Genomic DNA, 17749 nt, shown 5'->3' with positions numbered 1-17749 from the left:
CGAAGGAAAATTCACGAATTTTTTTACAAAAAAGAAATACCCAACTTAAACAAAATTTTACAAGAAGTTAGAGACGACCCGGATTTGCCTCATGTCGGACGAACCAAATTGTGGCAAGTTTTAAAAGAATTAAATTTCCGGTGGGAGAAATCAGACCGAAAATCACTTTTGATTGACCGGGAAGAGATAATATGTTGGAGAAGAAAGCATCTAAGATCTATACGAAAATTTCGGGCTGAAGGAAGGCCAATTTACTATCAGGACGAAACGTGGGTAAACGCAGGTCATACTCTCACAAAAATTTGGACAGATAAAAATATATCAAGCTCCAGGCAAGCCTTTATGGAAGGTTGGTCTATTGGTATTTCCCCACCCTCTGGTAAAGGCAGTAGATTAATAGTTTCTCACATTGGCAGTGAAAAAGGATTTGCTAAGCATGGTTTGTTGGAATTTGAATCCAAAAGCACAAAAGACTATCACGAGGAGATGACAGCTGATGTTTTCGAAGAGTATTTTGAGCAGATGATTGAACATATACCACCAAACTCAATTATAGTATTAGATAATGCACCTTATCATTCACGACTAGTTGAAAGACTTCCAACGACTGCGTGGAAGAAACAGGATATCATTGACTGGCTGCGGAATAAGTCCCTGCCTTACGAAGATGAAATGGTTAAAGAAGAACTTTTAAAAATTGCCCGGCAACACAAATCTAAGTTCAAGAAATACATAGTTGACAAAATGGCGGAAAGACGAAACATCACAGTCCTTAGACTTCCACCCTACCACTGCGAATTAAATCCAATTGAACTCATTTGGGCACAAATGAAAAGCTATGTGGCTAGAAAAAATACGTCATATAAAATACAAGCTGTACGTGAATTGTTATATGAGTCTTTACAACATATTACAGAACAAAATTGGCGAGATGCAGTAAGACATGCAATGGAAGAAGAACAAAAAATGTGGGATCTCAACAATATAATTGATGCGACTGTAGAGACACAACCGCTAATTATTAACCTGCAAGACGACTCGGATTCCGAAGATGATCCTGTTTATTTTGAATTTGAATAGTTTTGTAAGTAATCGTAGTTTATATCATTTAAAAATAGGTATTAATTAAATAAATGTATCTTTTACAAATTGCAAGTAACTTATTATTTTTGAATAAAATAAAGAATTTTTTTAAAAATAAAAATACAGTTTACAGTACCTACAGTTTAAGAATATTAATATATTTATTTATTTAAAGTAACTAATATTTTAATCATATACTCTACGACACTGGTCACTCATTTCCACTCAAAATACCTACATAATCGGATTAAAAGTTTTATAGCTGTATTGTATTTCTTCAGATACAAGGTGGGTTAGTCGAAAACATCTTAAACTGCCAGTTTTAGTTTGGTTTTTGTTATTATATCATATTAGCTGTCCTCTCTGTATTTCAGTTCTCTAATGAGGGTCAAACTTGCAGTGAGCTATCAACAAATTATGAACGGACTATAGTACCTTAACTTGTAAATTCTGTAAATTTTCAATTAAATGACCATGATTTTGGTATATTATATCTGCTACTTTATTTGCAATCTGCGATAATGATTGTGCAGATAATCCAAACAATGGATCCAAATCACATAGCCGATTAGGATATGCTAATCTTCGCAACAAAATACAAAGTCCATGTAGCCCTGAAATTAAAAAGATCATTTGAAATATTAACAACTCTATTGAAATATAAGAGCATACGTTTATTCAAATAAATTAGATAGTTTTTTTACTCACCAGAAATACGATGCCTTTGTTGGGTAACTATTTCATTAGGTAGGCCAAGAGCTCTTTCTAAACGATTTATATTGTCTTTGTCAAAACGGAAGTTATTTTTTAATTCAGCAGGAACTAATTCGTTTAAATCAAACCTTCCATAACGTTCTGCTCGATTTCCCACAGCATTCTCTCCTTCATTAGGAATTTCAAATAAAATTGCATCCTCAATATCGTCGTCGTAGCCACCACCAATAATCACAGCTTCCAGAATATTATTCATAATAAATTTTTATGTTGAGTAAATCTACCAAAATTTATTATTAACTTTTGTTTTATTGCATGAAGTTAAAATGTCCAGGTTAAAATAAACTAATGGGGGTTATGTTATGATTGTGACATGACATATGCCATAAGTCAGTCATCATTTTTACGTATTCCCAAAGTTATCGCATGTTGCGATAACTCTCTTTTTTTCATCATACCGTAATACCGTATTGGATGTCAAAATAACGTTACCGTATTTTTCAGAGGAGTGGCGATAACTAATGATATAGGTATACGGTGCTAATGATTATGTGAATATTGGTATGGAAATTTAATTACTCTCTTTGGTGTGTTATACAAAAATGTATGATTTTGGATATTTACTTAAATTTTCAAAGTAATACCATCATTTCTCAAATTGAATCAATGTTATCAGACGCATAGGTAAATGTTTCGTTCTCAATTTTAGCGTTGTTCGGTAGAACTAGCTTTTGCTTTTTATTGCTGTAAAACTCTGTACTTTTTGGTGTCTACCTTAGTAACAGGGGTCCCAATTTATTCACAAGTTAATCGTTAAATGGTCTTTGGAATTATGATAATGAGTTGCAATAAAGATATTTTGTATAACTAGGATTCAGGTAGGTCTATAGGAGTATCAGCCTTGGCTGATACTCCGCCTATTCACCATATACTGGAAGTTTTTTCCTTTGTTTTTTTTAATTGTTCCTGTATACTGTTTCATTTTATTTTTGTCCATCCCATTTGTGTTTTTGGAGCATTTCTCCTTAGGGCAGCTGCTCGAGCAGCTGATGAACTCGGTATAGTTTTCGACTCTGAACGAGGTGACTACATATCTGTCACCGAGTTGGAAACCGCTCAGCAAAAAGCTCCGATAAAAGCCGCAGAGATCACCGTACTTCTGCGGAGACACAGGGATAAGCCAATGCATGGGGTCTTCTTCAATAATATTGAAGACCTTGGCTTATCAAAGCGCCTGACGTTCGCTTTTCTCAGGTCGAGTGGGCTGAAGTCGGAAACTGAGGGGTTCATCATGGCTTGCCAGGATGATGTCTTCAACACCTTAGTCTACCGCAGTCGCGTGATGGGTATAGAGGTTCCTGACACAAGGTTCAGGGCCTGCCGCGAGGCGCCCGAGACCCTAATGCACTTGCTATCAGCATGTCCAGCATATGCGGTCTCGGCCTATATCCATCGACATAACGCGGCCCTAAGAGTGCTATATTACCATCTACGGCACTCTTACGGTATTGGCGAGACACCGGTGTTGCCCTACGCTCCGGGGGATATTGAATCCGTTGTGGGGAACGAGAAGTGCCGAATTTATTGGAACTATTCGTTCCCCACCCTCAGGCTCATACAAGCTAATAAGCCTGATGTAGTCCTTCTCGACCACCAGACCAAAACGATATTTGTCGTGGAGTTTTCAGCTCCTGGCGAGACGAATATCGTCAGAAAAAAGGAGGAAAAACGGATAAAATATCGAGATTTTCTCTTCGAACTCCGCAGACTCTATCCAGATCACTCTGTCAAGATGGTCGTTCTGATTATTGGAGTCCTTGGTGGAATGATGTCTTCTCTACTCTCGAATCTCAAAATCATACCGGCTTGCCGCACTAAGGCAGAAATCTTAGCCGCACAGATGCAGAAGGCTGTCATTCTCGGCTCACTGCGTTTGCTCAGGGCACATGATTCTCGGACCCAATGATCACTTACCCCACGGTGTGGGGAGTGGTCATTGGTTGATTATGCTGGCGTTGATTATGTATCGGGGCTTCGGGGGATAGGGCCTGACCAGCGCACAGTACGGTGAATAAAGACGTATTATTATTATTATTATTTTTATCATATTCCCCTCCTGTTTTTAATGGGTTTCACCCTACTTTTATTTTATTTTTTAATTTTTTACCATTTTTGAAGGCTTTATTAACCCTGGTCAAAATCTCAAAATGTTTATCTCTTCCTACACAGTAGATTCTGGTAAATGCTTGCCAAAAAACAACTGCTTTCCCGGCTAATACCACGCTGGATATAATATTCCACGCAGTTGTTTTAATACTATGAAAAAAAAATACGTTTAGAAAAAATTCGCTATTGAAAAATGAATGAAACTATTATAATCGTCATAAATTTAATAAAAAAAATTCACAGTAATTGTAGATTTGTTACTGCCCTCCTGAAGTGGAACTTCACACTGAAAATAACGTGCAGCTTCATCAAAACACCTTCACTCTTTCTCTGAATCTTCTTCTTCTTCTTCTTGTGTATTTACCACTTTCGTAGTTTTACAACGAGATATCATATTTTTTGTCTTTGATTGTCGAATTGGTGGATAACCATCGTTGTTTCTTCTATATGCATTTTTCAAGACAGTCAAGAAAAAAATTTTACAATCGTTCATTGTGAAGGTGTTGTTTGCTAGACGAATAATTTGGAAAAATAGTTCAATTACATTTTCATAAGTTCTCAAAGGTATTTTTTTGACATTTTGTTGTCTCGAGGCACCGGACCATGAACATTTCGTCATGAATTTTCTTGTGAAGAACCAATCTACCAACAAGTAGCAATTATCTATAGCGTTGTTTATTTCTAAACAAATATTCCTCAAACTATCAACATATTTGTCAAATACTACTTTATCTTTCAATATTTCTTCGAGTTTGATTAGTTCTTCAACATCATCAATCGGTTCGAATGGTTCTAATGTCATATTTTCATCTTCTTCAAGAAATCTGTTCAGATTTAAAACCTCATTGAACATTAATTCAAGTTTCTCAATTCTTTTTAACAAAACAACTTGGTTATCCAGAATTCCATCTAGTTTTTGTTCAAGTGTATCGATACCTCCAGCTTCTGATTTACTAATTCCATTCGGCTCATTATCATTTTCATCAGCTGGCATTTTAGACATAATGTATTGTCCTGAAAAAAAAGTTGAGTAAGTCGTTTTTATAACTGTCCCCAATCCAGGGGCGGATTAAGAACTAAATTTTGGGGGAGGGTAATTTCGGAATTTCGGGAGTGGGTAATTTTCAGGGGGAATAACTTAAACAGACCGTTTTTTTCAGCTGATCCTACTATTGCTGTCTCCTAAACGATGAGACCTACAAAGTCGGTTAAATTGGACAAAAATTTCATATTTTGGGGAACTAGAATAATCTCTTTTCTCAAAATGGTTTGGGGCATTTTCAGCCGAGGTTTACACTGTCACCGTATAGAAGTAAACACAAGCACCGTACATAAGTAAACAGAAGTAAATTCACTCCCGTCGGTCTCTTTGATGTTTCGGGTCGAGATTTCATTTTTTGCTGGCATGTGGCGGGGCAGGAGGGTGTAGGCAAAGAGCTGTTGTGCACCTCTGCACGAGGTTCGATCAAAAAATATGTGGCCATGATCTGACTTCATCATTGCTACGAGGAGCTTCCAAAAATGTCTCATATGATTGTGAACTGTTTAGGAACTCATTAAAAATAAGACAAGGTGGTGAAATAAACGTATATTTTATGTAGTAAGATTATACAATTTAGATCAAAAACTTATGCTTATATATTTTAAAGGTTTTTCAGAATGATGAGTTTTTGATATTTTTTTTCAAAATTTGTTTTCAAATTTCTATTGGCAAATTTCAAAATATAATAAATTCTTACCCTTGTGAAAAGAGAAAATAAATAATCCAAAGGAAAATTATCACAATCAGTGGCACATAAATTGTCGAAATGATTAAGAAATTCTGTCTCTAGATCAGGGGTCTCCAAACTACGACCTGCGGGCCAAATCCGGCCCGCCAGTGTCATCAATCCGGCCCGCGACAGCCAATGATTACCTAATTGTTGTTACTATTGCTGTGATAAGTTGAAGAAGAAAACACAGAATGATAATTACATTTACATTACATTACATTACATTTTTTACGTAATTGCGATTGAAATAGTATTATTTTCTGCCTGAAGGATTTGATATTGGTGTATAAATCAGAGAGAAGCTGATTTTCTCCTTGCAATGTCAAATTCAGTTCGTTCATATGATTTGTCAAATCGACATAAAAGGCTAACTTCCACATCCATTCACTATTTTCTAAATCGGCAAAAGGGCGCTGCTTCTCATTTAAAAAAAAATTCGATCTCTGCTCGAAGTTCAAAAAAGCGCTTAAGGACTTTTCCGCAACCAAGCCAGCGTACGGCAATATGATATGGTAAATCATTTTCTCCAATCTGTTGAATAAACTCGCGGAATTGTCGGTGATTCAGCCCAGTGGATCTGATGAAGTTAACAACTAATATGACTGGTTTTAGAAGTTCAGACATATCCAAACATTTTCCGCACAAGGACTGTTGATGAATGATACAATGTAAGACTAATGGTTTTGAACCACCATCATTTTCTACAGCCTTTGACACAAGTGCAACCACTCCTTTATTTTTACCATACATATTTTTGCCTCCATCAGTTGTTATAGATTTCAAATTTCTCCATCGAAGCTTATTTTTATTAATGTCATTTTCAACTCCCTTAAAAATATCTGCCCCAGTTGTCGTGCCGTGAATACTATCAATATCAAGAAGTTCTTCATACACTTTATAGCTTTTATCTACTCCGCGAATAAAAATCAACACCTGAGCAGTATCTGACACATCCGTTTACTCATCCAATGCTAGAGAAAACCACTCATGATGTCCATTTTTGTCAGACAGTTGAGATGATATATTTTCTGCGATGTCTTGCACCCTCCGAGCCACGGTGTTTGCTGACAAACTGACACTTTTAAATAAATTTACCTTTTTGGGGCATATTTCTTCGGCTACTGCAATCAAGTATTCTTTTATCATTTCTCCATCGGTGAATGGTTTGCCACGTTTTCCGATTTCAAGAGCCACACGAAAGCTGGCGCGAGTTGCAGACTCTTGTTCAGTATTTGCTTTGGTGAACAAAGATTGCTGCGATTTGGGTCCGCGTTTCAAAGCTTCAAATTTTTCCTACCGCAAACTTCCTGTATACTTAGAGTAACTTTGAAGATGTTTCGATTCATAGTGTCGTTTAATGTTATAGTCTTTGAAAACACCTATGGTTTCATTACAAAATAAACATAGCACCTTATTACTGGACTCAATCACAAAATACTGAAAGTTCCATTTTTCTTGGAACGTTCTGCATTCACTGTCGATTTTTCGCTTCTTTTCCATACTAACAAATCACACATAAAAACAATAAGTCAAATCAAAATACTTTTATTGACAAGTGTTACTTTATTTCACAATAGACAGTTTCGCTTCCTTCGCCTTTCCTACGCAGACTAACTCGCACTTGCGCCGCTAACCTTTTTATATGCAATTATTACTGCCATCTCGAGGGGATCGGAATACACTAGCTAGAACTAGAACTTTCTCGAACCAACGCGGTAATTCCAAATATTTAATTACGCCTAATGCCACCTAGCGGGTAGCTGAAAAAGATAGTACTTAGTACCACTACTCGCCACTAGATGTCGTTGAGTGTCACAATACACAATAATAATTGAAATGCAAAAAAAGCGTAAGTTTGCTTAGGTCACGCACTTTGCGACTATCCTAGTCTAGAAATATAGTTAAGGGCAGAAATTGGCCCTTGGAACAAACTGAAAAAATCATTATGGCCCGAAGACTTCAAAGTTTAGAGACCCCTGATCTAGAGACAGAATTTCCAGAGCATTTTTATAATTTATGTGCCACTGATAATTTTCCTTCGGCTTATTTATTTTCTATTTTTACAAGGGTAATAATTTTTTATATTTTGAAATTTGCCAATAGAAATTTGAAAACAAATGTTAAAAAAAAATAAAAAACTCATCATTCTGAAAAACTTTTAGAATAGATTAGCATAAGTTTTTGACCAAAATTGTATAATCTTACTTTACAAAATATACGTTTATTTCACCACCTTGTCTTATTTTTTATCAATTCCTAAACAATCCACAATCATATGAGACATTTATTGTGAGCTCCTCGTAGCAATGATGAAGTCAGATAATGGTTACATCTTTTTTGAACGAACCTCGTGCAGAGTTGCACGATAGATTTTAGCCGACATCCTCATGCCCCACCACACGCCAGAAAAAAATAAAATCTCGACCCGATACATCAAAGACGCCGACCGGGAGTGAATTTACTTGTGTTTACCTCTATACGGTGACACTGTAGACCAGCGATACTCAACTTGCGGGCCGCATGCGGCCCTCTAGCGGCTCTAACTTTTTCTGCAGCCTGAAGGCTGATTCAATATTTCTATATTATTTGACAATAGTTTTTTCTGATAACGACAAAAAAATGTGTAGGGGTTTTTGACCCAAATCGAATACTGTTGTCGAACACAGGAAAGCCTTGTGTTTGAATACTCGCGTAACCATTACAATGGCTGACGTGACCTCAAAATCAAAACGTAAAATTTCTGACGAAAAAAGATTATTTCAAGACAATTGGGAGGAAGAATATTTTACTTATGATGCACTTTTTGGGACCTTTGGTGTAGTAATGAATATTACTGGAGTTTTTTCCCAACACCAAATCGTTAGTTTTAACACCTCGACACGTGTTTCGATCACCAAGTGATCATCTTCAAAGAGGAAGATTGAACTCAGTTTAATCTCCTCTTTGAAGATGATCACTTAGTGATCGAAACACGTGTCGAGGTGTTCAAAATAACGATTTGATGTAGAGAAAAAACTCCAGTAATATTCGAAGAATATTTTGTTGTAACTAACAAATACAGTTCAAGTACTTGTTTGATTTGTCGAGAAAGTGTGATACTAAAAAAATACACACATCGGAAAAGTCTAGGAATATTTTTAAAAATGGCAATATTTTTTTTTTTTGGATCACTTTAGGGAAAAAAAATTGACGGGTGATTATTAAACGAATGTAACTTACAACAAAATTTATTAAATGGTCAAAAATACTGAGTGCGACTATAAGCAAAACTAAAAAAAAATATGGCTCTTCTTTGGCACCCCGAAAAAAAATCATAATACAAAAAAAATTGGAATCAGTACAAAGTATAGCCTCCACGCTGGTTTATTACAGCCCTACATCTATCGTGCATCGACAAAATGAGATTGTCAATGTCTTGTTGAGGTACATTTGCCCATTCAGCGATTAAAAGCTCTCTCAATTCAAACGTTGTGTGAATATTCCCCATATGCGGAGTAATTCTTCGTTGAAGCATGTCCCACACATGCTCGATGGGATTCAGGTCCGGTGATTGTGCTGGCCATGGCAATACATCAACTCCTTCGTTGGTGAGCCAGTCAGTCACTAGACGCGCGACATGTGGACGAGCATTATCGTGCATTAGGTGGAAGTTTTCACCAACAGCACCAGCAAACGGTCGGACGATAGGTAGAAGAGTGGTGTCGAGGTACTGTCGAGCTGTGAGGGAGCGATTTGGAAAAACGAGATCGGTTCTGCCGCCGATGATGATTCCGCCCCATAGCATTACTGTACCACCTCTGTATGTGTCGACTTCCTGGACGTGTCTCAAACGTTCATTATTTCCAGGTCGTCTCCACAGTCTTACTCGACGAGAATCTGGATGAAATCCAAATCTGGATTCGTCTGTAAACAAAACTGTGGCCCAATCATTTGCATCCCAGTTTTGATGTTCTTGACACCACTCTAATCTTCTACCGTGATTGCCTCTCGAAAAAGGTGGACATCTAAGTGGCCTTCTGTTGTGGAGATCTGCTTCATGCAGTCGATTTCTGACAGTATCACGACCAATGGTTACCTGGTGCGTCTGCTGCAACTAGTTAACCAACTCAGGTGCTGTGATTGTCGGTTGTCTTCTTGCGGTTAAGACCAAAAATCGGTCTTGAACTGCAGTTGTAGCGCGTCTTCGCCCTGGATGTTGTTCGGCTGGACTGCCATTTTCATGGAAACGCCGCCACAATCGACTGATAACACTTTGGGAGACCCCCAAACGAAGAGCTACATCATTTTGTCGCATGCCACCTTGAAGAAGCCCTACAGCTCTATTCATCTCAGCCAATGGTAAGTGATGGCGTTCCATGTTAAAGCACAATATTTCCAGTTTAATTGCTGGGCAAGAACTGCATAGAATGTACAAACTCGACACTTTCAGATTATTCATTTTAGCCGAAAACCTACAGTTTATAAAAAACTTGATAAAAGATTAGTTACCGTTTTTGCAGGCTTTGTCCAACCCATAGAAATCTACAGGGTGGTCGAGCGTACCAATTTAATCGAAATTAAACGACCTCATGCATTCATTTTTATAATATTTAGTATGTTATAAAAATATTCCTAGACTTTTCCGATGTGTGTATAATGTTATGAAACATTATAATACAAAACAGAATATGTTCAGCGATAGTTTTCCAGTCGGCTCTGCATTGCGAAAAGAAAAGCTATGATTTTGATATGAGCTATAATATGAGCTAATTGATTTTAAAAATGATACAAATCTGTAGGCGATTTTTAAAGGAAACAGAGAGGGAAACAAACATGAAGAATTCTGGAAATTAGTACCGGATAGCTACAAAACGCTCAAAAATTGCGTACACTTGTTCCTCACCTTGTTTGCAATAACTTACCTGTGCGAATCCTCATATTCAAAAATGAAATATGTGAAAAATGTGTATAGATCCCGACTAAGTGATTCGCCCCTGGACGACATTTTGAGAGTAGCATGTAGTAATTATGAGCCAGATTTATCAGAAATTGTAAATAGTTTGCTTCGATGTCAATCATCACATTAATTTTTAAATAAATGGTTTATTTTTACAGTTGTGTTTTATTGTATTTCACATACAACGTCGAACTCTAATAACGCAAAACCTGAAAGTAATTTGTTCATTCTAGTTTTATTATTGCGGCCCGCAAGGTCTAGCAGTAGCGACTATGTGGCCTAAGGGGAAAAAAGATTGAGTACCGCTGCTGTAGACGCTAGATCTCTTTTCAGATCGAGAATATTAATGATTGTTTTCGAAATATTCGCAAAAAACTAGGATTATCGAATTTAAATTTTTGGATCTACAGCCGTCATTCTCGAATGCAGCGTCGGCTCGTCAGAGGAGGCAAGGAAGGCTTAGCCTCCCCATAAAATTTGAGGCTATTCATCGCAATAAACTAAAAGATACTGACAAATAATTATGTTTTTTTTTTCTAAAAATGCTTGGGTATCATTACTTTACCATTAATTTTTAATGTAAATACATAATATGCCCGAAAAAACACTATCACTCACTACGTAGTACGTACCACACTGTATCCTGCATGAACGAAACTCAACGCACCGTCCATGAACGAATAATGAATAAACCATCAACCCGAAATAATAAATGCCATACGTTGCAAGGGAGCCAAGCCTCCGACCGCTTTAAGAAACACAGGCTCCACGAGACCGATCCAACCAAACGCCGACATACGTCTCGATTTGTAATTTCAGTTGCAGAAGTTATAGTCTTAGAGGAGGCTAGCCTCCAGTTGGTCTCCGTTAGTGTACGACTGCATTTGTTTTTTATTTAATTATTCGGACGGGATGCCGTGACGGACCGGGACTGAAAAATATTTCGGTAAATCAGATAAATTTTTGTTTTGAGGTCACCCAGCGATTTTGAAAAAATGTTTGAGTGTACTTACGTATTTTGATGCGTTGATTACGAATCCGAAAGAAAAAAGCGGCGCTCTTCCTTATTTACAAAGTTACGGCCCTTCAAAGTTCAGAAAAGGGCGATTTTTCAGCCTTCTTTTACACCAAATAAACTATTTAAAAACACAAGCATTTATTCACTAGGTCACCTTTACACCTTATTCCTCCTTCTTTGACACTTTTCACTTCAACAATCAACATTTTTCCAATAAAAATGGTAAAAATGTACGGAGCTGCTTTTTTATTACATATCCCTGTATTTTACGTTTTTAAGGTTAATGGCATGATTGGTACGACTGATGCAGTCAATATTCCTAAAGTAATTCAAATGTTTTTTGCCTTCATTCTTTAGATCGTAAATTGGTTTTCGGTGGTGTATTACGAATTTGAAATAGTAGGCGACGACAAATACCAACCGCTTTTTTCTGAAATGTCACTAGTAACTAAACTAGAAATAGAAGAATGTCACCAGGAGAAGCATTCCTTTTTAAATTAAGTTTTTTATTAGAAACATGTTGATTATTGAAGTGGGAAGTGTCAAAGAAAGAGAAATGAGGTGTAAAGCTGACCTAGTGAATAAATGCTTGCGTTTTTAAATAGTTTATTTTGTGAAAAAGATGGCTGAAAAGTCGCTCTTTTCTGAACTTTGTAAATAAGGGAGAGCGCAGCTTTTTTCTTTCGGATTCGTAATCTACGCATCAAAATACGTAAGTACACTCAAAATTTTTTTCAAAAACGCCGGGTGCCCTCAAAACGGAAATTTGCTCTTTTTGGTAATATTTTTAATGTGTTTTTAAAGTGTTTTGTTTCAATTTCAAGGTGTTTTCAGGTTTTCACTTTTCGGTAAGTTTTTTTTTCATTTATTATGGATAAGTTGGACGAAATTGAAAGATCTGACGATCTAGTCGATTGGTTGCTGACAAATAATTTTAAGTATGTATCTTATGATAATAAATTTTACATTATTAAAACTCTGGGAAGGCCTCAACCAAATTTGATTTCAATTAAAGCGTTAAATAATCGACAAAATCGAGGATTTAATATTAGTTGGTACGATAAATGCGATTGGTTAACCGGCTTCATTAAACGAAAAAAACTTTTTTGTTAGCCCTGTGTTTTATTTTCCGTACAAACCGAATACCAAACGTGGTCTGAAATAGGATACTCCAATTTGAAAAATTTAGATACGTCGTTCTACAGAAAAACATTTTGAATCTAAGGAGCATATATTTTCGTCTTGTAAATTAAAATTGTTTAGCAAACAAAATATAGCAACAGCTTTAGATACAGCTCAAAAAGAGGCCATAATTTCTTTTAATAATCAGGTTAGGAAAGATCGGGCGACTTTAAAAAGACTTATCGATATTACGATTTATTTGGGTTCGCTTTTCGCAGACACAATGAAACCGAAGATTCGATTAATCGCGGCAATTACAAGGAACGTTCAATGTTATGGGGCAAAAATGATTCACAATTTGGCACTTTTTTAAATGGTAGCGTTTTTTCGGGCATCTCAAAAACCATCCAAAATGAGCTCATAGACAGTGTGGCATATATTATTAATAGTCTGGTTCACATGTAGGTACTCGATTTAGCTCTTTTTGGTGACATTTTTCAGCTCTGTCCAGAAATTACGACCAAGGTGTCATTCGATTCGTATTTTTGCCTAGAAAGTTTGAGGGAAGGTCCGAAAACGCGCCGATAAAAATTACATAAGTTATAAACAATTAAGTGAAAAAAAAGGGGCTTTAGTTTTTTCTTAATATCTCGGAAAATTTTTAAAATTTTGAAAATGTAAAAAAAGATTTGAAAAGATCAATGAATTTACGTAAAAAAAGTCCCGACTTCCGAAACTGTATCTCGATTATTTATAATTTTTACAGAGCCCTGAAAATAGAGCCAAAAGCGGGTAGTCTGGCTTCCGCGCGCCTTTCGTTACTCTGACATAAAAACAAAAAAAATTATTTAAACATATTAAATGTAAATATTAAAGAATGAAAAAATTCATGTAATGTTGGGATACATCAAACAATAATCCGCAGTCAAAAAATTTTTATCCCAATTTTAACGTTAATTATAAATTTGTTAATTAGTAACTTTTTTTGAATTGAAAGTTAATATAAAAATCCCTATAATTATTGAATTAAAACCCTGGCATTTTTTCCTTTGGTGAAGTTATCTTTAATAGGCAAAAAAATAGATTACCGTTGCCAAAATAAAAAAATTGTTATTTTCCATTTTTTTATTAACAATTGAAAATTATAATTTTATAAAAAATACATAACAATTTTTTTTTATTTTTTATTGTTTCAATGTCTCATGGCTAAAAACTAATTAATAATTTTTTTTTAATTTTTTACAGCTATTGTTAATAAATTTATTATAAACGAATACATTGTTTATAAGCAAGTCGATTTTTTTTGCATTATGTTAATTGAAAAAAATCATGATATAAGGAAAATATAAGCAAAGAGATTGAAAGTGTTTCTTTTTTTGCATGGGAAATTGATGAAACTACCGATATTACCTGTACATCACAACTTTCAATCGTTTTTAGATATGTCAAAGATGGTAATGTGGTAGAACGTTTTATGGTTTTTCATGATGTTTCATCTGGGTGCACATGCAGCTGACGATTTGTTTAATTTTTTAATTCGTACGTGTGACATCTATAATTTTAAGCAAAAGTTAATTGCGCAAAACCTATGAAGCTGCGGTCATGGCCAGCCATTTAAATGGTTTACAAACTAAAATGCCCATGCCCCAACTTTAGTATTAATCAAAGCGTGCATATAGTGTGTATATAGTCTTTATGACTTTAGCCTTCCCTGTTCTCCAATGCACGAGCCGTCACTGCTCGAATGATATAAAAAAGATAGGGGAACTTTCAAAACTGTTTTATATTTGTTATGATCCGATATGAAAGAATTTACATTTCGACGTTTCATTCATTAGATAGATAGATAGATAGATAGATATATTTATTCGTGTATACAATAAAAATATGTCTACATTTGTCATTAAACACAAAACAAAACAAATGCTATAGAAAACAATATATATATATATATATATATATATATATATATATATATATATATATATATATATATATATATAAAATCGATACTCACACACACATGCACTTCCATGAAGCAAAAATTCTTCCACAGAATAGAAACAATGATAAACTAAATATTTCATCATCAACTTAACTTTTTTTGAATACGGACCTCTAGTATTTTTCTTTGATTTCTGTAGCCACTGTAATAACAAATTCAGATATCTGTTGCAACACAGGTCGGTATCTAAAGAAATAAAGTTGATGATAAAATCTCATGAACGAAACGTCGCATTGCAAATTAGTTTCTATCAAATTATAACGAATATGAAACAGTAGAGGAAGTTCTCCAGCCTTTTTTTGTTTTATTCTAAATTAGTCTTTTTCAAAGTGGGCGATAACGTCCCCTTGTGGGCGCTGGAGGCCTATAGGGGGGCAGTGAAGGGCACAAAGAAGATTGGGGGGCGTTGAAGTGTTTTAGGGGGGCGATGAATAATTTAAAATTTGTTTTTGCTTTTAACACAAACTTTACCGCTCCTTTACGATTGACGCGCTTCCTCGTGTAACGCCATCTAGGGGACTATACAGTAACTATTTCCTGCCCGATAGTTGTCAAACTGCACAATAGATGGCGGTAAGCTTCAATACGAAGCGATAAGTTTTCAGTCTCAATTCTCGAAAGTACTAAGCCCGCCCGCTGCCTCAATCAATTTAATTTCAGAATCTTTCAATATCAATTGTTTTAAATCTGGTATTTTAAAATAATGCCTCAAATTACTTTCAATTCCAAAGCAAACAAACTCTGATGTATCATGCTCAACAGGTCTCAAACATTTTTTTAGTTCCTAACAGTGTTCGGCTATCTAGGGGTAAACTAATCTCTGGAAAAACATTTTTGAGTCCCTTTAATAGGCTACTGAGCTGTACTGAATTAACATTATAATTGGTAGCCCATGATCTTAAATATGTCTGTAATTTTTTACTTCGAACAGTACATTTCAGAATTTAATTGGCTATCAAATACATTGTCGCAGTCGTTTTCATTACAAAACATCAGCTGATAATTATCACGGTATTTTTTACAGTATAAAGAATTGCGTTGCTTATCCACAATAATACTTACACCATATAGTTCAAATTGAAACAACAAACAACTCTAACAAAGTACCTATATCTACACAAAACACGTTTTGCACGTTGTCTCCAAAACTCTAACCTAAAAAGCCGGACAAAAGACAAAACAAAATATAGCTGTTCGTCCCGCACACGTTCACGTTCTACACCTCAATGCATGCTCAGTCACTGTGTCACTGATTGCGAACTCTCAAAATATAAAGAAAACAAGATTAAATAAAATTTATAACTTGTATTTTACTTGGGCAGAAATATTTTTCAAAAACGAAAAATAAACTGTCTTTAGTAGGTACCTATAACATCTTGTTTCAAATTAAAACTTGTTATATATTATTTATTCTTGTCGAAATATTTATAAAATATTTTTATAATATAAGCTCTTGAATATTTTATATACGTTAGAAATCGAATATTTGTTCTATATACTTAATAAAATATTACTTTTCGAATATATTGGAAATATTAATTGAATATTTGAAATGAAATATTGTAAAATGAATATTTTAAAAAAAATTTTTTTAGATAACAAATATTTGTAAAAGATATAAATATTTATTTCATGCAAAGAAAATATTTACCAAATATTTGGTGCTATCGGAATCATATTTGTGTGAACGTGGATTTAGTGCTGTGGCAACGTTGCTAACTAAAAAGGGAAATCGGTTACAGATTACCGAAGGCGGTGATTTACGGCTGTTTTTGAGTATATTCGAGCCTGATATTAAAAATCATCAAATTTATCCTTTTAATAAAATGAATAAAAGTTTTCCTAATAATACAAAATGGTGTTTTACATTACCTTCATCAGTAAATCTTATTTTCACATGACACACATAATTTAATTATTAAAATAATGACAACGATTGTGATTCTTAAGATGTAGTAAAGTAAAAAAAATTGGGGGTAGCTAGAAAATAATTAATTCTTGAAGTAGGCGGTAAACAAAATAAGTTTGAGAACCTCTGTTCTAAATGCAGGCGGCAGAGCCAAAAAACTAAATTCGACAAATCTAGTTTTTAGCGTATAGTTCAAAAACAAGCACTGACGTTCTCGATCTGAAAAGAATTTATTCTAGTTTCCCAAAATTGGAAACTTTTGTCTTGTCTTACCATTTTCGAAATGACAATATCATGTGAAATGTTCTGAATGTTCAAAACAAACAACAGAACACAGAACTGCGGTAAGAATGAAGCGTAAAAAAAATTAAAAAAAACATGTGCTAAGTATACGCTTGATTTTCCTCAGAAAGAATATATCTATTTCCGAATTAAAATTACAATAGACTACAAATTATGACTTAGATAATCGCCATAATTTTTTTATACACTCCTTCGATTCTGTTAACAAAAATAATAGGAGGGGATAAAAAAATGGAACAAAAAATTTGTTGGCTCCAGAGCCCGGTCTACTATTATAAAAATGTGGCTAGAAATCTGTGGCAATTTAACGTTAATAAATAATGAAACATACCTATATTCATCTCCTAGTAGTTGATTTAGTATTATTTTGGTTATAACTGATAAAATGGAACAAACAGTCTTCTTGACAACGAACAGTTACCTACTTCACCAAACTCGGAAGAACTAGAATAAATTATCATCAAAACTGGATAAGAGGGTTTGAAACTTTCAGAAGTTTCCTTTTATTTAGTACCCATCTATGATTTACATGGGAAAAATACAACTTGGCATTGTTATTTGTGTTCCATTTACACAACATGAGTAAACTATGATTTGAGCTAGAAAACTGTTTAAAATTACGGGAAACAGCACTCTGAGCCTCTCAATAATAGATGGCGCTGGTTGTATCAATTTGTTTTCAGAACTGCAAATTTAATAATCATATACGGAAAATGAAAAA

General features: G+C 34.9%; 1 protein-coding gene across 4 annotated transcripts in view; it reads right to left on the bottom strand.

The window, feature by feature from the left end:
• Positions 1 to 4169: 4169 nt before the first annotated feature.
• LOC111515069 (uncharacterized) overlaps positions 4170 to 17749 on the bottom strand; it is a 178971-nt gene continuing 165391 nt past the window's right edge. For 2 of the 4 annotated variants that reach the window (XM_074176584.1, XM_023171309.2), the window contains exon 2: positions 4170 to 4977. In XM_074176584.1, the coding sequence (XP_074032685.1) occupies positions 4283 to 4966 (684 nt within the window). In that variant the 5' untranslated portion in view covers positions 4967 to 4977 and the 3' untranslated portion in view covers positions 4170 to 4282. Of the gene's footprint in view, positions 4978 to 15878; positions 15903 to 17359; positions 17518 to 17749 lie in introns of those variants that run through there. The other 2 variants (XM_023171308.2, XM_074176585.1) reach the window with 2 other exon arrangements.

The sequence above is a fragment of the Leptinotarsa decemlineata genome, unplaced genomic scaffold (assembly GCF_025532065.1).
Source record: "Leptinotarsa decemlineata unplaced genomic scaffold, Ldec_3_MD MMD2_tig00001973_RagTag_RagTag, whole genome shotgun sequence".
NCBI classification, from domain to species: domain Eukaryota; kingdom Metazoa; phylum Arthropoda; class Insecta; order Coleoptera; family Chrysomelidae; genus Leptinotarsa; species Leptinotarsa decemlineata.
Note: the sequence above shows the minus strand (reverse complement) of the source record. Positions and strands in the feature narration are given on the sequence as shown.